Genomic DNA, 22,156 nt, shown 5'->3' on the forward strand with positions numbered 1-22,156 from the left:
TGTGCCCATGTTCCAGGAGGCATTTTCAGTCTCAGCAATGGGAGAAGGACCTGCTTTCTCCTGAGATCCTGAAGGTAGAGGGTTCCCCAAATGAGGGAAAGGAGTTCAGAGGCTGGATAGCCAAAAACAAGGATAAATATTTCTTTTCAAATTATGAGGAGTAGTGAGACAAACTGCATATTGTAAACTCTAAAGCCCCAAGCAGGGATTGGTTACCAGCATTTTGTCCATACTCTGACTTCACGGTGTTAAACAGCACTTCCTCTCTCTCTCTCCCTCTCTTTTCCTTCATGTGCTCCTCACCCCCATCCCAGGACAGGGCACACAGATATGCCTCATAAATGCTGCTGCTTTCACTTGGTGACGCAGGTTGGTATTGACTGGTTGACTTCCCACCTTCCATTCCCCCCTTTGGAATGGAATCCATTCCATTTGGGGATCCTAGTAATTCTTGGGAATCAGATTCCATCCCTGGCTCCAGCCATGGAGTTCATAGCCTAAGCTAAGCCAGGCAGCACGCTCCATCTCCCCGGCCATGGTGATTGGTTCAGGGGTAGGCGTGTGACCTAAGCTGATCCAATAGATGTGTAACTCAGCAAAATTGGTAGGACAAGGGCGTCTTCTGCTTTTTGCTGTAAGAATAAGAAAGCATGTGGCCCTGGAAGTTTCTAGCAGACCTCTTGGGACCTGGATCCAGGATAAAGCTATGCCTGGATCCAGAATTCTCCTTTGGACTTCTCAGTTGTATGAGCCAACACATTCCATTTATTATTCAAGCTAGAATGAGTCTGATGTTCTGATGTGTACAACGGAAAGCAATTAACACCTGCTTCTCTCCCTCTTTGCTGCATAAGAATAGAACTGCAGGAAAAAATAAAAATCATTAAAAAAAAAAAGAATAGAACTGCTGTCCATTTGGTGCTGACAAAAAGTGAGTCTTTTTGGAAATACAGATCAAAATCACTGTCATGGCCTCATGTTTGGGCAGCAGCCTATCTCTGCCTTAGAATCAGGCCAGATTAAAATTAAAATAGAATAGGCCTCCCTAAGCAAGGGTGAATTTTGACAGAGATTTCAATAAACATCTTTCATTTCTCTTTGGCCTAGAAAGATAAGGACTCCAAGGAAGAGCAAACTCTCTAAAAACAAAAACAAACCCTTCTGTTCCATGTCCCATAACCAGGTCTAGATGACATGGTAAAAACTGCTGGTCCCTAAACTACAATTCAGAAAGTACATGCACCCATATGTTCGTAGCAGCACTACTCACAGTAGCTAAGACATAGAAACCACCTAAATGTCCATCGACAGATGAATATATTAAGAAGATGTGGTACATATACACGATGGAATACTACTCAGCCATAAAAAAGAAAAATAATGCCATGGATGCAACTAGAGATTCTCATACTAAGTGAAGTAAGTCAGAAAAACAAATGCCATATGGTAACACTTATATGTGGAGTCTAAAATATGGCACAAATGAGCCTATCTATGAAACAAACAGATTCACAGACATGGAGAACAGACTTGTGGTTGCCAAGGGGGAGGTGGGAGGGAGTGACATGGATGGGAATTTGGGTTTAGTAGATGCAAACTATTACATTTAGAATGGATAAGCAATGAGGTCCTACTGTACAGGGTCCGATCTCTTGGGATAGTATGAGATAGTATAAGAAAAAGAATGTATATATGTATAATTGTGTCACTCTGCTGTATAGCAGAAATTGACACAACACTGTAAATCAACTACACTTTCATTTAAAAAATGGTCCCTGTTAAGCGTCAATGGCTGAAACTATTACTGTCCATTTCTCTCACTCTTTGAGATGATTATTTTACATGTTTCTTTCCATAAACCTCCAACACCTACCACAGCATTCTTATGCTCAACTGATGGCTTTACTTCCCATTGCATTGAGAAAATAAAAGCAATCAGCAGAGAACATCCACCAGCTGCCACATATCAAATACCCACCTATGCCCATACATTCTGCCTTTCCATTTGTGACTACAGGTGAGGTGTCTATGCGCCTACCAAAGCCCAGTCCTCCACAGGTGTATTGGCTCCTGTGCCTTCTCAACTACTCATACTCAGCAATTCTGAGAGGCTTGGCTCCAGCAATTCCCCCTCCCCCTCCCGTTGCCTCGCCCATGCAGCGTCAAGATTTCCCTCTTTACTAGATCATTCCCGTCAGTATATAACCAACCTGTGATTTCTCCCATCCAATAAAACCTCAAAGTCCCCCAAAGTCTCTTGGCCTTCCATTCCCATTCCGTCTTGCTCCATTTTTTACTCCCCGTTATAGACTCCTCAAAAAAATCATCTCACCGCATCTACTCCATCATCTCATCTCTCTCTTTTTTTTCTGGCCACATGCATGTGGAAGTTCCCAGGCCAGGGATCCAACCCACCCCACAGCAGTGACCCAAGCCACAGCAGCAGCAACACTGGAGCCTTAACTCCTCAAGTATTACATTAAATATTACACATGATCATCTCATTTAATTGTCAGAAAAATGTAGTAACTTCTCCAAGTTAAAACAGCGAAAACATGGTTGATCTAGGATTTGAACTTAGGTCTGATGCCAAAGCTCGTGATCTAAGAGTATTTATGAAGTTTTCTCTGACTCTCCATCACAAGTAGTTGCTTTTTCCTCTGTGTTCCAAGAGCTCGGTTTTTTTGGTTTTGTTTCATTTTGTTGCATGTTATTATTATTATTATTATTATTATTATTATTTGGTCTTTTTGCTATTTCTTGGGCGCTCTCGTGGCATATGGAGGTTCCCAGGCTAGGGATCCAATCAGGGCAGCAGCCACTGGCCTATGCCAGAGCCACAGCAACGCAGTATCTGAGCCGCGGATGCAACCTACACCACAGCTCACGGGCAATGCTGGATCGTTAACCCACTGAGCAAGGGCGGGGACCGAACCCGCAACCTCATGGTTCCTAGTCGGATTCGTTAACCACTGTGCCACAACGGGAACTCCTGCTGCATATTCTTTTGTTTTGGTTCACTACCTAGAAGCAGCTTTATTATAAGCACAGATTCTGAAACCAGACTGCCTGGGTTTGAGTCCTGGATCTGTGTCTTGCCAGCTGTGAGATCTTGTGCTTCAGTATATTTGTCTTTGAAATGGAAAAGATAACAGTACCTGCCTCAGGATTGTCTCGAGGATTAAATGCATCAACCAATGTAAAGGGTTTAGCACAGTGCCTGTTACTTAGCACTACCCCTGAGGACACATCCTGTCCTGTCTGTGTTCTGTCTCCCTCACTAGACTCTGGCCTCCTAGGAGAGGGCAGTCTTCATTCATCTTCCAATTCCCCTGCACCCAGCACACAGACTTCACTAGATGGGTGCTCCATCAACATTTGTCAAATTGCGTGTGTAAGTCTGTGGGTGTTTCTGCTAGACAGTGTGACACTTACAAGCTCATGATCTATGTTGTGCTTCAACTACCTGTGAGTATTTTAGAAAAAGTGGTTACTGAAGTCAGGCAGTCCATCCAACAGTTCTGTCCTGTTTTTAAAAATCCAGGTCATTACCACTCTGCTTCTGTGAACGGGCAGCCTTTTCCTAAATTCCCTCCTTTGTGAAGCCAAGACCTCCCTTGTGGGAAGGAGAAAAGGGACACCTGTCACAAGGTTCAAGATGTCTCAGGGGCAGCTGGAGTTAATTCGTTGGAGGTTTCCCCTCCAGTGAGCAGTGACTGGGTCGGGAGCTTTGGGTTTCACTTCTAACCACCAGCACAGGGTTACCTGCTTAGGTGGGAGGCTCCAGACATGAAAGAGGTTGTAGTCTCAAGGCAGGAGGACTGAGGATTCATGGGAGGGCGCTGGCTCGAGTTACAGCATATTATTTCACTGCCCTCATACTTGTTTATTTACTGCCTCTCTAGGTGAGGCTGTAGGAGTGAGTTGGCAGGAAGAGGTTTCAAAGGAGAGTGAAAATGGTAGAAAAGGAAATGTTTGATTAGAGTTTAACACGTCCCCTGGGGCTTCTTTGATTTGGATTATTGTAAAAATGCGCAGGGTAATGATTAAGCACTCCCCCGGGGGTGGGGGGGGGAAGTGGTCTCTGTGCAGAGTTGGGGCTTTGTTTCTGATGAGTTGCAGCTGCTGTGCAACAGCGCATTGAACCAAACAGGCACAGAGGAGAAGAGGCGCTCACAGGGACCACAGTAACTGTGCTGAAGTCATCATCTTCACCTAAGCTGAACTTCCTCCTGTCCTATACCTCAGTGAACACCCGCAAGTTGCTTTTGCTGTAACTTGAAGTCAGCCGACAATCCTCTGTCACCAGATCCTGTCCACTTTCTCTCCTAAAGGTCTTTCAAATCCAGTTCCCTCTTTCCATCTCCACTGGCACTGCCCTCAAGGGTTCAGAGGCTCATCGTGTTTTCTTGGATTATATCTTCATTACAAGTTCTTGGTCTCAAGATTTAGGCAATCCACTCCATTCTCCATGTTACTGTTAGAAGGATTTTTCCAAACTAGCTTAAAATCCACCAGGGACTTAGGGAGCAAATGCTCCCCAGAGCCTGGCTTGCAAGGCTGTTCGGGTTCTGGTCCTGCTTCTCTAGCTTGTGTCCTTCACATCTGTGAGCTCCTTTACAATCCTGATCCACATGCAGCCCCCAGAATGTGCAGTTTTATTCGTTCTCAAGCCTTGCAGCCTTCAGTGCTTGCTCCTCCTTCTGCCCAGAATTCTTCCCTTTTTCTCCCAGTTTCTCACCTTCTCTCTTACTCCTTCTTGGGTTGAATGAGGTTTCCCTCACCTGGGCCCCCATATCCCTGTTGTACCACTGATCACAAACTGTATCCAATCTCTAACTGAGCAGAAGGAATTGCTTATTGGTATTTACCTCTGGCACACAGCAGTTGCTCAATAAATATTTGATAAATGAATGAATGAACTCTTTACTGTTTATATTAGGGTTCAATCATAGTTCAAGGAAGAACATTTGAAACACTTGGCTCAGAAATAAGAAACTACAACAGTTATTGCAATTATGTTCTTTGATGGGTAGAATTCACACTTGATAAAAAGGGTTGTGAGGTTTCATGTTTCTTCAAGCTTAAGTGACTAAAGCCTACTTTAAAGACCAGTTTAAAGGGCTCTTCTCTAAGATGATAAACCACTGTATTTGCCAGCTTTGAGGTGTTTAGGAATTATACTCACCAAGCAAGTGTTTCCAGAAATGTTATACCTGCTGCTTTTAAAATGTCATTCTAAGGGCACAGTTCAAGTAACTCACCCAGGAGAGGTGTGAGAGGTGGGTAAGTGAACCATGAAATGAAAACTGCCTACAGGGCTTTTGAGACCAGCACACACAGGAACCAGTGGCAGTGAAATAACCTGGGTAACACCAACGAAGTACATCCATTAACACAAAGGGACCCTACGACATAGCAGATTTCCACTAAACATAAAGGAAACACCTTCTTTTAACAAAGAATCTAAACACTGGAATGAGATTGTGAGCCCTGTGCCACTCCAAGTGTCCTAGTCTCTTCAATTGCTGGCGGGGCGCTGGCTCTAGCCGAGGCAGGACAACTCCGGTAGAAAGGGCTGAGGCGTCCTCTGGCTCTTCTAGGGTAGATTCTTTCGAACCTTTTGATTTTGTGTGTGTGTGTGTGTGTGTGTCCTTTGATTCTTTCGAACCTTCTGATTCTTTCGATTCTCTGTTCTAAGCGTTAAAGCGCAGCTGGGAAAAGCTGCAACAAAGATGGGAAGGAGGCTAGGAAGAGTACTCCGAGAAAAGGGGGTGAGAATTTAAGGGGTAAGCCAAAAAGAAGAGACTGAGCGAGTAGAGGAAAAACGGAGCAAACGCAGAAGAGGAAACGGGGAGGAGAGAATAAGAGCGACAGGAACCTTGACGACGGAAAAGAGTGACCGAACTCTTCCCGGACAGAAGGAAGGCACACCCAGAGGGAATCGGCTGCTTTAAGGACAGCCCCGCCCCCCGGCGTGACGCCGCAGCAGACCGGTTGGCGATTGGCTGCGGCTGGAGGGCGGGATGGGGTTGCTAGGAGCGGAGGGGATCCGGCGGGCCTCCGCCGCCCGGAGCGCCGAGTTGCGGGAACGGAGCCGGGGTTAGCGGCGCTGCTGGAAGATGGCGAGCGGCTGGGACGCGCGGCCACCCTGGCGGCGGGGGCGCCTCCCGCTGCTTATGTGCCTGCTGCTGCTGCTGCGGAGCCCGGTCCAGGCAGCACACATCAAGAAGGCGGAGGCCACGACGACAACGACAAGCGCGGGCGCCGAGGCGGACGAGGGCCAGTTCGACCGCTACTACCACGAAGAGGAGCTGGGCTCCGTGCTGAGGGAGGCGGCGGCTGCCGGGCCCCCGGGCCTGGCTCGCCTCTTCAGCATCGGCAGCTCGGTGGAGGGTCGGCCGCTCTGGGTGCTGCGCCTCACGGCCGGCCTGGGGCCGCCGCCTCCTGACGGCGACACGGGGCTCGACGCGGCGGGGCCGCTCCTGCCCGGCCGGCCTCAGGTGAAGCTAGTGGGCAATATGCACGGCGACGAGACCGTGTCCCGCCAGGTGCTCATCTACCTGGCCCGCGAGCTGGCGGCTGGCTACCGCCGTGGGGACCCGCGCCTGGTCCGCCTGCTCAACACCACCGATGTGTATGTGCTGCCCAGCCTCAACCCCGACGGCTTCGAGCGCGCCCGCGAGGGTGACTGCGGTCTCAGCGACAGCGGCCCTCCCGGGGCCAGCGGCCGTGACAATAGCCGCGGCCGCGACCTCAACCGCAGCTTCCCGGACCAGTTCAGCACGGGCGAACCCCCGTCCCTGGACGACGTGCCTGAGGTGCGCGCCCTGATCGAGTGGATCCGCAGGAACAAGTGAGTGTTGTCCTCTCTCCACCGCCCTCCTTGTCGCCACCCACCCTCCACGTGAGCCTCCTCCACCGGCGGAGTCTGGATTTGGGACTCAGTAGGCGCTCAAACAGAGCCTGCAGGCCTAAGGAACTGGGGTAGTGAGGGCAGCGGGCGACACTCCATAACGGGGAAAGGGCCCAGGCCGCTTAGCCTCCTGTCCCGCTAATTGTCCGAGAAGCGCTGCCTCGAGGCTGTCATTTGTTCAAAGAATGCAGAGAGCGCTGTTTGCCTGGAGAGGAGACACCTTGGCATTCTGGTCCCTAGTCCCACAGGACCGTAGAATATGAGGTAGACCTTAAGGATGACCTAGGTCAGCTCACTTATTTTGTAGATTAGTCGACAATATTGCAATTATTTTATGACCAAGGCAGTTTGCTAAGCCCGTTTCATGGACTGCATGAGCTCAGCTTATGTTGGCCACAACCTGATGGGGTAGACGGTATTAACATCATTATTTTGCATATGGGGAAGTCGAGAGTCAGATTGTAAGTATTTTACAGAGTTAAGGAGTGTAGCTGAGACTTAGCCTCCAACCTTCTGCTTCTTAGTACTCTTAGCAGCAGTGGAGGGAGACTGTACCCTGAAAGTGACAGATGATGGTTTCTGGGGTCTTCCTCTTGGTTATTTGACAGATACTGATGCTCTTCCCGTCTTTACCTCTGACATAGCTATGCAGCATGTGGATATGGCTGGCAAACTTGTTCAGATCTGGTATTTTCATCTGTAAGTGGCTTCATTTTAGGCTGTGAAGGGTTTCTGATGCCATTTGAGCACTTTTTTTTTTTTTTTTAAGTGGGTCAGGGCTGAATGGTTAATTGTCACACTTAAGACATACCTTAAGTATTATTCAGCTATGTGGGATTTAAAAATTAAAAGGAGTGTCTGTCGTGGCTGCGGAAACGGATCTAACTAGCATCCATGAGGACACAGATTCCATCCCTGGCCTCACTCAGTGGGTTAAGGATCCAGTGTTGCCTTAGCTGTGGTGTAGGTCGCAGTCGCAGCTCAGATCTGATGTTGCTGTGGCTGTGGAGTAGGCCAGTGGGTGCAGCTCCGATTCAACCCCTAGCCTGGGAACCAGCATATGCTGCAAGTGTGGCCCTAAAAAGGTAAATAAATAAATAAATAAAATAAAGATTGAAGGGAGCATAAGACCCTCGAAATTGCTGTATAACAAAATATTTTAAATATATACAAGATGTGTTTATGTATCCAGTTAGACTTTACATGAATCGTTCCTACTGGCAAAATCTGTGTGAGCTGCAATAATATGGGTCATCTCTGTGGCAGAGGTAGAACTTGAAATGAGTCTTGAGAGATGGGTTGGATTTTCAGCAAAAAAGAGGAGGCGAGGAATAAAAGAAGAGGGAGCTTTCTTCAGATGGAAAAAAGTCTGAAGTGAGCCTACACTTCTTTCCGTTTTCAAGCATCAGCCTTACCAGCATATCCCCATTTTTGTATCTTAATAAGGCTTGTGAAGCAATTCATCTTTCCACCCTGATTTGAGGATTTCTGAGTGACAGATAAGATAAAAGCAATAACAGGTAAAGAAGTTTCCCTGTAGGATTTGCAATCATCTTTTTTTTTTTTTTTTTTTTTTTACAAGGTTTCAGTGTATATAGCAGACCTTGAAAAATTCATGGGCATTATGACAATTCTAGATTCTTTTATCTCCCACCTTTCATTTTACTCCTCCTTCTGAGATCCCTTGTAGATATTAATTTCACATACACTTTCTGGGAAGATTTTTCTTTGAAAGATAATGGTGTCAGGACCTCTGAACATTTACATAAGAAGTGTGATTTTAACACACAGCTTATGTTAGAAGCTGTGATGGCCAGGACATTTCTGAGATGATATATCAAATGCACTGTTTGCATTGCTTAAATGATACGTTTAAAATGCTCCATCACGACCCCTGCAGAGATGTAAATTCTGTGAATAGATTTTAATCTTTAGTATTAGCTCTGCTGTGACCAAAAATAAAAATGAGCATTGTCTTGGTGCAAGTCACCTTGAGACTATATTGAGAGCTTTAAACTTTGTATCTAGAACCAAAGATTTGCTCTCTGGGTACCTCTTTCCTATCATCAGTATTTAATGATTATAAGTTATAGTCTAGGCTGGTTAGTTCCATGATAGGAGCTTGTGAAAATTTAAAAAACTCATCTGTGTCATTTTGTACACAGAAAGTCATTCTGTTTTGTGATGGATGACTACTCTAATCATATCCTCTGTCTTCCAAATGTAACTCTAATCAGAAGGGAAAGTAGGTGAGTATATAGGGTGAAAGGTACATCTTATTCATCCTCTATCTTTTAAAAAAACTCAAGATACATATTATTTAATGATTCATCAATAACAAAGGACACTGATATGTGAATAAGGTGAAAAACAAGCATACACACAATTTGAGATTGATTCCTAAATATAAAGTCAGCTTTATTAATAGGAAATTTTATTTTATTTTTATAATGATTTTTATTTTTTCCATTATAGCTGGTTTACAGTGTTCTGTCAATTTTCTACTGTACCGCAAGTTGGCCCAGTTACACATACATGTATACATTCCTTTTTTCTCACATTATTATGCTCCATCATAAGTGACTAGATATAGTTCCCAGTTCTATACAGCAGGATCTCATTGCTTATCCATTCCAAAAGCAATACTTTGCGTCTGTATTAATAGGAAATTTTAAATCCACAAACATCAGTCTGTATAGGGAAATTGCCTTTTGCAGTGTATTTTGTGAAATAAGTCATCTGAAAATGTCTTGATATCCTATTCACCCAGCTACATTAGAAACAGACTTTTCTTATTGTTTTGGATATGTAAGATTTTAAGACTTATTTCCTCCTTCTTAGGAAAGTGAAGTTTATTTTCTTTGTTACACTTAATACTCCATCTAATTGATGATTTTGTACTATTGATAACCGATAAATGCTTAGGAAAATATAGAAGATTTTAACTCCATTATTAAATTATTTTATAATTTATACTTAACCCTCATTTTGGGGGCACACTGCTTTAATTAAATATTCCTGCTTAGACTTTAATAGGAGATTAGCATATAAATGATTTTTGGGATATGTTTGTGAAAAGCATTATAAAGTTGGGGTAGGTATAAATCCACAATGTACTGAAACCTTTAGAATTTAGCTTATCAGACATCAAGCTTTTCCTAATTTCAAAAAGTCATTTATAGGGTTATCAGGGGAGCATATAGAGTTACCTTAGAGATTGACTTTAATATCTAGAGACTCTTATTTATAATTTTTATATTTAGCAGCCACTTTAAATCTTATGCAATGAATGAGATATATATTAAAGTCAAATGTGAGAAAACACTTAAGAGAATTGATTTAGATGGAAGCCATAAAATATTGTCCAAATAAAATTGGACTGATATGCAAAGTTGGTTTGACAAAGACGAAAAGCAGTAATCTTATAGCCACTGTAGTAGTTATCACTTTCTCTTGAGCTCATCCTTACCAGAGTGGCACTGGTACTTTGAGGCTGTATGAGTAAAGAAAACCTAATAATTTTGTCACTCGAGTAGATTGCAAATATTTCATTGGTCTAAAAGTCTTTGGTTAAGCCATTTTAATAGTATTTCTGAGACGTCTTAGAAGAAATGTTGAAGGAAGTGGAATACAGCCTTCAGTAGAGACTCTTGGAATTTAAAGTTTTAATTGAAAATATGTAGTTAAAAAGTTCCATCGCGGTGCAGCGTTAAGGATCCAGCACTGTCACTCAAATGGCTTGGGTTGCTGCTGTGACTTGGGTTTGACCCCTGGCCAGAGAACTTCCACATGCTGAGGGTGTGGCGGAAAGAAAGAAAGAAAATATATAAATAGCATGCTTCACTTATTTAGAATGTTCAGTTATCCATTTTTTTTTCCCACTAGAATATGAATGCCATGAGGGCATTTTTGTATTTGTTTCTTCACTGATGTATTCCTTAGTGACTACAACATTTGGCTTACAGTTGACCCTCAAGAAAATTTGTTGTGGAATGTATTTTCTGAACTGGGCTGGCCTTCTTGTAACTTTCCCAAAGTGTGTGTGTGTGTGTGCGTGTCTGTCTGTCTGTCTTGGTGGTGGTGGGGAGTACTTAAATTATTTTAGAAACCAAGAAGTATATTGTTAATACCTTGCCTATGGTGGAGAGATGAGTAAGGTGGAGTTAGAATATCAGAATATATACCTAGTTTTAGTTTCTGTAGCATTCTTTCTGGCAGTGGAAGTGGGGAGTAGATTGTCTATAAGGCAGTAATTCCCTAAGCAGGATGTTAGGTATGGCCAAAGGAATGAACATTTGTTGAGCAGGTGCTATAAAGCAGTCATTGTGCTAGAAGATGTTGTATTATCTTATTTAATTCTCATAACAACCCTGGGAAGCAAGTAGCATTAATCCCCATTTTACAGATGAGAGAGAAATTGGGGTTCAGTTAATTAACAGGCAGCAACTTCTGGTCATGTTCCTGGTGAATGACATGTCTGAGAAACCAAATGTTCTAACACATATTTGCCTGCTTTCAAAGCCTGTGCTATTGCCACCACATCAAATGGCATTCTCCTCTGGTGTCTGGAACTATGCTAATTATAATTATTTAGTTTTAAACTAGTCTTTTTTCACAGTCTAATCTAGTATTTAAGCACTGTCTTTATCAGCTAAGTTCTGTTTTCTGATGAACAGATTTTGTGTTACAAGTAATTTTCATTGTTTGACCTCCTCTGGGAGGTACTGATCATATGTAACCTTTCAAATTAAACATATCATAGACTTAATATTCTTTCAAGCGTATGGGAAGAAATGTTATATAGCAACCCCCTTTAGAATTTCTGTGGTCAGTTTAATTTCAGCCACAAAAAGGTAGAAGCAAAAAATCCAGTTTTGAGGGCAGAGAGACAAGTGTTTAATCTTCACTGGTAGCAAAGGTTTGAACTGTTGCATGAGTAAAAAATGTGTAAATAGGATTAAAGCATGTTTTTGCCTTTGGCTTTTACCATAAAAGGTGTTCTTCAGTATTTCTATATCTATAAATTTGACCAAATTGTAAATAGGTTCACTTAAAAGTAAAAACATTAAAAAATTAAAATATCTCTTTTATAAAAGCAGCCTTGTCTCCATGTCAGTTTATTTTTCAATGGCCCAACCAGGAACGTTGAGCCTGGAAAGAGTAGCTGCTTTTACAGTGATGCAATAGTCTTTTATGTGCTGTATTGTTTTTCTCTGAAAGCAGCTCACTGTGTCAGGTCTTTTCTCCCTCCTGAATCTTCTCAACTATAGCTTCTCTCTTGAAAATGTGAGTTTAGTGTATTGTGAAACTGGAATGAGCCAGAACACATCCTGTTTTAAATTAGACTTCCTATCTTAAAAATTCTCTCTGGACAGTAGTATACAAAGCATGAAACTCATTAACCTAACTTATGTATTCAACAAATATTTACTTATGTAAGCCACACTTTCTATGAAATAAACGCATTATAAGATGCAGGTATTAGATGGAACTCTAAGAAATTGTCAATATGTAGATCAAAACATGGCTGCATATTGGCAAATTCATATTATTCAACCTATTACATGAATTTAGAGTTCCCCAAATAAGATGTCTCCTGAAACATTAATTTATACTTTGTTGTTCAGCTATCTTTTCAATGATGGGAACATTCTTTAAAGTTATTTGAAGTTAACTTGAATTGTAAAAACTGAAATTTGTTGAATTGATAATGCTGTCTTTCCATTTTCTTTTTTATTGTTGTTTATCTGTTACAACAGCTGAGGAGTTCCTGCTGTGATGCAGTGGGTTAAGAATCCAACTGCAGTGGTTCTGGTTGCTGTGGAGGCATGGGTTTGATACCCCACCCGGCACAGTGGGTTAAAAGGCACAGCATAGGTCACAGCTACAGCTTGGATTCAGTCCCTGGCCCAGGAACTCCATATGCCATGCATGTGGCCATAAAAAAAAAAAAAGAAAAGAAAAAAAAATTAAAAACAAACAACAACAACAAAAAACAAGAAAAACAACAGCTGAGAGAGTTGTCTTCTAGGTGTCTAGAGGAATATCTAAGTTTATTTATGGAACATGTAGGATTTAAAAATACATTTTCTGTGCCCTTTAAAATGTAATATGTGACTTGGCTGTGTTTTTGAAGGTTTGTGCTTTCTGGAAATCTACATGGTGGCTCAGTGGTAGCAAGCTATCCTTTTGATGATTCTCCAGAACATAAGGCTACTGGAATCTATAGCAAAACCTCAGATGATGAAGTATTTAAATACTTGGCAAAAGCCTATGCTTCAAACCACCCCATCATGAAAACGGGTGCACCCCATTGCCCCGGAGATGAAGACGAGACTTTCAAAGATGGGATCACGAATGGCGCTCATTGGTACGATGTGGAAGGTAAGTAAAGCCCTGGACTTGTTACACTTTCCCCCGTGTTCATTTAGCCTTCCTTAGCGTGTTCTGGGTGGAAAAGAACACTTCAAGGAATTCTGGCTTTTTAATCTTTAAAAACATTTGTTTCAAACCCCCAGTAAAATGGAAAGAAAACCGCATGAACACATACATATCCTTCATTTAACGGCTCCAGTTGTTATCTTACCCCAAAGGTTCCTTCTCCCTCCCTCTCTCTGTCTCTGTTTCTCTCACACACACACATTCTCTTTTGCCAAATGATCCAAAAGTAGGTTACACATTTCATGACACACCACCTGTAAATACCTCCCAAGTATATACTTCCCAAGTACAGGGGCATTCTCTTATATAACCCATGTACTATTACTGTAACTGAGGAATCAGCGGTAATTCAGTGCTGTCATCCTACATGCTGTCTATGACTCAAATTTCCTGTTATCCCCAAAATATCTGTTAGAGCTCCTTTTCTTCCAGATCAGATCCAGCCAAGGTTCCAGCATTGCATTTGGCTCTTGTGTTTTTTAAGTTTCCCCAATCTAAAAGAGTCTTATCAATAGTCTTCTTTCTTTTCTTTTCTTCTTTCCTTCCTTTTTGCTTTTAGGGCCACACCTGCAGCATATGGAGGTTCCCAGGCTAGGGAATTGAATTGGAGCTGCAGCTGCCAGACTACACCACAGCTGTGTCTCAGCTCACAGCAATACCAGATCCTTCACCCAGTGATCAAGGCCAGGGATCAAACCCACATCCTCATGGATACTAGTCGGGTTCGTAACCAGCTGAGCTACAGTGGAAACTCCATCTTTTTCTTAATGGTGGTGAATCCTTTGAAGAATCCAGACCAGTTATCCTATAATATTCTAGATTTTTCACTTTCTTCATGTTAAGGCCAAATTTTCCAGCAAGACCATTATATTGATCACAGCAGGAGCACATAAAATCAGGCTGCAAGTGGCCACGTTGGACAGCTTGGTTAATGTGATGACCACCACTTGTCTCCATTTTACGTAAAGGCACATTTTCCCTTTGTATTTCAATCTGTGGGGTGAATGCTATTTTTACAAAATTACCGTTGAACAAATGTGTATGCATTCTAACCATCTTTAAATGTAAAATGAAGTATTAATTACATTCACGATGTTGTACATCTGTATCACCACTGTCTATTTACAAAACTCTTTAAATACCAAACAGAAACTCCTTAACCATTAAGCAGCAACTCCCCATTGTCCCCTGCACTACCACCTCCCTAGCCACTGGTAACTTCTAATCTCCTTTTTACCTCTGTGACGTTGCCTGTTGTAGATATTTCATACAACTGGAGTCATTTCACTTGGCATCATGTTTTCAGGGTTCATCCATTTTTGTAGCATGTATCAGTACTTTGTTTTTATGGCTGAGAAATATTCCATTGTAGGTATATACTGCATTTCATTTATTCAGTCATCTGTTGCTGCTACCTTTTGGCTACTACGAATCATGCTGCTATGAGTATTGGTGTCTAAGTATATATTTGAAGCCTTGTTTTCAGATCTTTTGGTTATAAATATATTTAGCTTTTGAGGAACCACCAAACTGTTTACACAGTGGCTGTACCACCTTACCACCAGCAGTTCCTTATGGAATGCTATATTTGTATCAAAGTAAGCTTGAATTGTTTCTCTTTTCTTTTAAATGTTATAAAAGCAGCTATTCTTTTAAAACTTGAGGTATCTTTTGAATAATAACGTTGTTTTTAAGCACACACTTAGAAAAGTTAAAAGTAGAAGAGGCAAGTCAGTCTATGGAAATGTCATCGGTATAAACTTTTTCTCTTGGAATCTGTCCATGGTGGATACCTTAAGTCTTCTTTGCCTTGTTATTGGCAGTCACATTATAAAGTATCTTATGACATTTCTCTTAATATGTCTTCATTTAAATATTTGAATTACTTTTTGACTTTTTATGTCAAGCCAGGTGTGCCCAAATTGGGTGCTAAGTTTGAGGACTTGGTACTTTTCAAGAGTTTTCTGATTCCCCTCTAGTTTTTATTGGTGCTTCTTATATATAACAAGTGATTTGAAATATTTAGAAAGGGGTTTGAAATATGTAGAAGCCAGACTTTCTGCCCAAAGCAATTAGAGGTGATTTGAAAAACCATTAATTTTTTTTTATAAACAAAGGATGTACTTTAATGCCTAATCTGATTTCAGTCTTTAGCAAATATGTTTAATAAAACCCCATTTCATGAACTAGTAGTTTTGTGATGTAGTTAAGTTGCTTCATTATTTGAGATATTATTTAAAATAATGGATTGAAAATAATTTATTTTTCCTTTTTGGAGAAAGTTGCAAAACATTAGGAAGTGATCTCTAATTGACAATTGATTAAGGAAAGTAAACATATTTTATATTATTTGAAAAATAAGCATGCTTCCTCCACAGTAAGTAAGGTTATTTGGTTAAGCCAGGCAACAGGTTTTGCTGAGTCTTCAGTCATTTAAAAAGACCTAAATTTTGCTGCTGCCATTATTTTTGTTTTATGGGCATCAATTTCTCTCCTGTTTCAGCTGGATGGTCAGACATATTTTGCATCATTTCTACAGTAGTTACAGTAGTTTGTATATCTTGCTGCCTCAGCAATATCAATATCAAGGAGTTTCAGTAGTTTCACCAGTTTCAACAGAGCAAATTCATTACTTATCTTATACTGAACTGCAGTGAGTAAGATATTGTGAAGCCTTGTGACTAGGTGTATATCAGACCCGGATGTCCTAGAGTAACTTCGTAAACACTTTATGTAATGTATTTAGAAATTCTAACTCAAAGAAGTATAGACTTTTTTTTTTTTTTTTGTCTTTTGTCTTTTTAGGGCTGCACCTGCGGCATATGGAGATTCCAGGCTAGGGGTCTAGTCGGAGCTACAACTGCCAGCCTATGCCATCCCCACAGCAATGCAGGATCCGAGCCGTGTCTGCGACCTACACCACAGCTCAAGGCAACGCTGGATCGTTAACCCACTGAGCAAGGCCAGGGATTGAACCTGCAACCTCATGGTTCCTAGTTGGATTCGTTTCTGCTGCGCCATGACGGGAACTCTTTCCAGTATAGACTTTCAGAGCTAAAAATGAATATATTGATCTAGTGCAGTTCTTTTGCTTAAGGAAATCCAGGCCTTAGAGAAGAAATAACTTGTGCGAAATCCTTTAGCAAATATTTACGGAGTACCTGCCACATCCTATACACTGTAGTAAGTGATGAGGATATAGTGTGAGCAAAACAGAAACAACTGGTCTCAAGGCTCAGACAATGTATTAACATCGGGGGATGTGAGGTGTTCTGACCCCCCCACTTTTGCCTGTCCTGCCAGGGTTGATTCAGCATATCTAGCTGTCGACGTGGGTGGCCTTGCTTCTCTCAACACGTCTCTCAAACCTCATCTAGGGAGTGAGTATCCTAATAAAGCCTGTGACTAGCCTTGCTGTCTGCTGAAGCCTGTTATTGTGGAAGCCTAAGCTGAGTTTATTCATGGAGCAGACCTCCTTTTATTTTTTTTAAACCACATGTGCTAATTTTTATCTTTGTTTACCGTTCTTTATTATTTTCTTTATTTACTGTTTTGAAGACACTATAAAAATCATCTGATGGTTTAGAATGTTTATTCCAAAGCAGACTTAATGAAATGAAATTAGTTTTGGTCGACTTTTACCATTGTCTTCTTTCAACTTATAGAAATTTTTAAAAGAGCAAGTAACTCCAGACCACCTATAATTGAAGTTGTATGATCAAAGGTCACAGCTTTGTGAAACTTTTAGAGTTTTCTTGGGCATGCCATTGTTTTACTTTATTTTCCTGCAAATAGATGGACTCTGCAGTGTAGTGTAATGATGGCTAAGGGCGGAGCTTTGGAATCCTGCTGCCTTGGGTTTGAACCCCAGTTCTGCCATTAAGTAGCTGTATGTGTGTGAGAGAGAAAGAGAGGGACGGAGAGAGATCTTGGACAAGTTAAGTTCTCTAAGCTTCAGTTTCCACGTTTAAACAATGAAGATAAATACTGTCAACCTCATTGAATTATGTAAAGCACTCAGCCTAGCTCCTGGCACCATGGCTACTTATCTCTGATAGAACTTAAACTTCACGAGGGCAAGGACTTCGTTTTATTCAGTTTTCTATTCCCAACACACAGAACCATGCCTGGAATATAGAAGATAAACAGTAAGTCTTTTTTGAATTTTTGAATAATTGAATTCTAAGCATTTGAGAAATGAGTACATAGTTATTTAAAATCTTAGTACATAGTTATTTAGAATTTTAGATGACCTTTAGATAATCTTATAAAAACTTATAAAAACATTCTTTCTAATTTTGCTCCTACTCTGAGAAAATTTATAAGCTTGTCTTACTAGTAGATCCTAGATCAGTATTTTTCAAACTTTTTCCCCCCACGTTCGCAGCATGTGGAAATTCTCGAGGAGGGATCCAATCCGAGCCACAGCTGCAACCTATGCCACAGCTGCAGCGATACCAGGTCTTTAACCCATTGTGTAGGCCAGGGATTGAATCCATGCCATTGCAGAGATGATGCTATGTCCTTAGCCTGCTGCACCATAGCAGGAACTCCAAACTTTCGTTTTATTGAGACCTATAATATAAAATACCTTTTGGTCATTTATGTACATTTCGTATATGTGTAAACATAAAACTGCAAAAATTTCATGTGGCAATACTTACCTTTGTAATATATTCTGTTGTTGTTGTTGTCTCTACTATTTCTTTAAATAAAAAAAGCTTGTCTGAACTCACTAATATATCTCACAACCTACTAATGGGCCATAACCTATAGTTTAAAAAAAATACTTTTGGTTACTCTGTGGTAGTAAAATTGACTTATTTTCAAATTTTAAGTAGGAACAAAACATCTTGAAAGTTGTTTATGATAACTTACTATTTAGGCTTTTTATTTTATCCTGTCTTATTTACATATCAGTCATTTTCAGTGAGGACTGAGCTACAAATATTTATCTCAGATGACCTAACCTTAGGTTGCCTTCCTTATCGTATGAATGGGTATTGAGATAGGAGATGGTCAGAAATATAGTCAGGCCTACATGTTGCCTGTGAGCCTATGCATTCTATGATCACTTAAAGATTGTTGCCATAACGCCTTGTACTGTCTTTTTAAACCACTGCTACCTTGGGGCTGAATCTTTTCAAACTAGTAATAACATTTTTTAAAAATTTATTCCACTGCTACCTTGGGGCTGAATCTTTTCAAACTAGTAATAACAAATTTTTTAAAAATTTATTCTAGAAGAAGAAAATGTTCTGTAGGTTTATCAAACTTTATTCTCTCTCTCTCTCCCTTTTTTTTGTCTCTTCATCTTTTCATCTTTTTAGGGCCGCACCTGCGGCATATGGAGGTTCCCAGGCTAGGGGTCCAGTCGGAGCTGTAGCCACCAGCCTATACCACAGCCAAAGCAACACAGCAACATCAGATCCGAGCCACGTCTGCGACCTACACCACAGCTCACAGCAATGCCAGATCCTTAACCCACTGAGCAAGGCCAGGGATCGAACCCGCAACCTCATGGTTCCTAGTCAGATTCATTTCCACTCTGTGCCACGACAGGAACTCCTGTTCTCTCTCTTTATTATGCTATGGGAAGAGAGCTATGAAAAGTGACCATATAGCATATCTGTAAGTATTTCAGGTGTTCTTTTTGTTTGTTGTGGATTTAAACTTCTTTGATCATGTGGAGACCAGACTGAGCAGCACTAATGTGCTCTAAATATTGAGGTATATTTGGCTTAAAGTAGATTGTTGACAGAAGGGAAAGAACATGGGGAAGATAATTACCAAACTGTTTTGGACAGCAGAGAAGGTTAGATTTGGTCCAAAAATGGACCAAAAAGCTTATTCTTCAGTAGCATTTTCTGTGTCATTAAACAGGGCATTATGTCATAATCCTTATGACATCAGAAAATTGGAATCTACATAAAATAAAAAAGAATCAAATGGATAGTATAGGACTGAAAAAATCTAATATCTGATATTAAGAAACAGACAAATCTATAAATATAGTAGGAAATTTTAAACATGCCTTTCTCAGTAGTTGTTAGATCACGAAGACAAAAATATCGGTAAGGATGGAGAGGATTTAAATAACATAAACCAATCTGACCTAATGACCATGTGCAAAATACTGTCCCCGTATCTAATTTTCCTGCAGAGTCTGGTTACTTATCTGAAGTGTGTGTGATAAGTGATTTACTACTGGTCGCACTTAAGGAAGATGGGTCTAGTTCTATTAGTTCTTGTGTTACTTTGTTTTGGAAATTATCTATTAAGAACAAAGTCGCAAACATACTAAAACTTCAAGCATTCTTCTGCCTTTGCTTGCTTCACATTTCAATAGGATCAAGTTGAAACATCTTAGTATGGCACCAAAGATCCCACAGTCTGACTCAAGCCTACATTTCTAGGCTTGTCCTTCCTGCAAAACATGAACTTCACATATTGGGCTGTTCTCTGTCCCGAATGCTTTTCTCAAGTTCAGCTGTAACCTACTCTGATACCTCCCCTGTATTACCTCACTCTCCTGCCTTCCTGGAATTCTTTGTTTAACATCAGTGTAATGCTTATCTATTTACACTGTTAGTTTTTTCTGTCTCCTGCCAGAGTGCGCATTCTTTGATAATAAGGTCAGTGTGGTGCTACTCATTTTGGAGTTGTCATTATACAAAATGTATTGGCAGAAAAAGTGTCCTAGAGGAAGTGAGACTAGGGCAGTTTTTACAGTCACTTGGAATGTGGTCTGTTTAGAGAAAAGGGCTTTATCTAGAGGGATGCTGTGCAAAAGGGAGTATGAGCTATGTAAGAAATTATGTAAGAATTGCAGAACTGACCATCAGTTAGATAGCAGAACAGTGTGTCAAGGCAAAGAAAGACCTAAAGATATAACTTTGAGGTGTCGAGCCTGGATAAATAAGAATGGTTATGGAAAAGGGAAGGAACTAATAGAGAAGTGTGCTCTGTGTGTGTGTGTTTTCTCTTCAGATGGGAAAGGATTGAAAATTGGAGTTGATACTGGATGTACTAATTATAAGTACCCAATGTACAGTTGGGTGATAGCTCTGGAGCTTGGGAAAGAGGTCCAAGATGATGAAGAGATTCAGGAGTTATGAGACTTGTGGAAAGCATATGGCAGTGTACATGATTTTGAAAATTGAATTGATACTGTTAATTGCTTGGAGGCAGAAATTCAACTAGAAAAAAAATATATATATAAATGAACAGATGGATGCTTTTTCATTTCCAAAGTGAATGTACTTATGGCCTTCTGTACTGGGATGTTTTCTTTAAGGAATGCCAAACAGATTACATATTCTTAGCCTGTTCATATTTTAAGAATACTATTGATAATCAAATATTCATTAGTCAAGGGCTTTTGATCTTAGCTGATCTTATACATTAAGGAACTAGTTGATCTTTTTTTCTTCCTTTTGCTCTCTCTCTCTCTTAATCTGAGTGCCATCTAATTTAAAAGGAAAGCAAAAAGGTAAAATGGTACTCAAACAGAATATTTGCTTCTACTCGAGTCATGAGTTTGCTTTAGTAAACTGAAATATAGCCTCATAAAAACCTGACCTTTAGGAGTAGTGTGGTTGTATATTCTATAATGTAATTGTAGGCTTTCATGCAGGTTGAGAAAGAACCAAACACTAAACACTACTTTAGGATTTGGCCAGTGTCTAAACATTAGGCTGTGTGTGTGTGTGTTTAACACAGGTGGTAGAGAATGGGAAAGTATTTTTAAAAAATTGCTATTCAAAGAGCTGTGTGAGAGATAGGGTTGACCAAGTTAGACAAAACAGAAAACAGATGCAAGACTGTGTAATGTAGTTTAACTTTGTAGAATCATATCATTAGCAAATATATATTCAGTGGGAGTGGTGAAGGAAGTAGATTTTCGTAAGGTAAGTTGTTCAGATTACGAAGACCAAGTTCAGCTAAGATTTGGTCAAAGTGAACTTGAATTTAAAGACCAGGAATATGGGGAAAATTTTTTTTCAAGGACAACTTCCGTTGTTTCTATTCATATGATCCAGATGTTCCACTTAAAATTTTTTATGACCATCATGCTCATTAGCTCTTAAAAATACCTCAATGAGTACAAAATATCACTTAATAATTCACTTATTATATATAAATAAATTGTTTACAAAAGTCTAATCTATGAGAACTTCTGTGTTTTGAAGTAGTTTTATTAAATAATAACAGCAAGCTCAAATGTAAATATAGAATGGAAATTACCTACCTATATTTCAATATTCTAAAATGCTTTTCCTGATGAAAATAATGTTCTTGTGAAATATTTATGGTTTTTCTGGTTGGTGGTGGTGGTGGTTTTTTGGGGGGCCGTACCTGTGTCATGTGGAAGTTTCCAGGTCAGGGGTCAAACTCAAGCCACAGCAGCAACAACACCAATCCTTAACCACCAGGCCACTCCTTTTGGGGTTCTTATATAATGCATTTTGATATTTTATAGTTGGCCTACTGAGACAAGTTTTAAAAAACTTGTTATGTTTGAGTCTTAACATTATAACATTGGTTATTTTTTCCCAATGGCTTTTTTGCATGAAACATAGAAATGAATCATTAGTGCCCCATCTTTAGATAAATGATTGAATTTGTTTAAGTACTCTTCACCTCCTTAAAACTAGATCTCTCTAGTGAAAACAATAATAGGGATTGGTTCCAGATCAAAATGAATTGAATCTCTTAAAGCATATGAAGATTAGGTGTAAGACACATTGAAGGAGTTGAGTGGAAATGAGTAGATTCTTTGATTGGAAGATCTAGCCA

At 40.5% G+C, this 22,156-nt stretch overlaps 1 protein-coding gene across 1 annotated transcript in view; it reads left to right on the forward strand.

Annotated features, from left to right (window-relative positions):
* The window catches only part of CPD (carboxypeptidase D), a 70,830-nt gene continuing 54,692 nt past the window's right edge, over positions 6,019 to 22,156 (forward strand). Inside the window, exons 1-2 of the mRNA XM_003131786.4 lie at positions 6,019 to 6,856; positions 13,053 to 13,300. Of these exons, the coding sequence (XP_003131834.2) occupies positions 6,123 to 6,856; positions 13,053 to 13,300 (982 nt within the window). The 5' untranslated portion in view covers positions 6,019 to 6,122. The remainder of the gene's footprint in view (positions 6,857 to 13,052; positions 13,301 to 22,156) is intronic.

This window comes from Sus scrofa, chromosome 12, assembly GCF_000003025.6.
Source record: "Sus scrofa isolate TJ Tabasco breed Duroc chromosome 12, Sscrofa11.1, whole genome shotgun sequence".
Taxonomy (NCBI): domain Eukaryota; kingdom Metazoa; phylum Chordata; class Mammalia; order Artiodactyla; family Suidae; genus Sus; species Sus scrofa.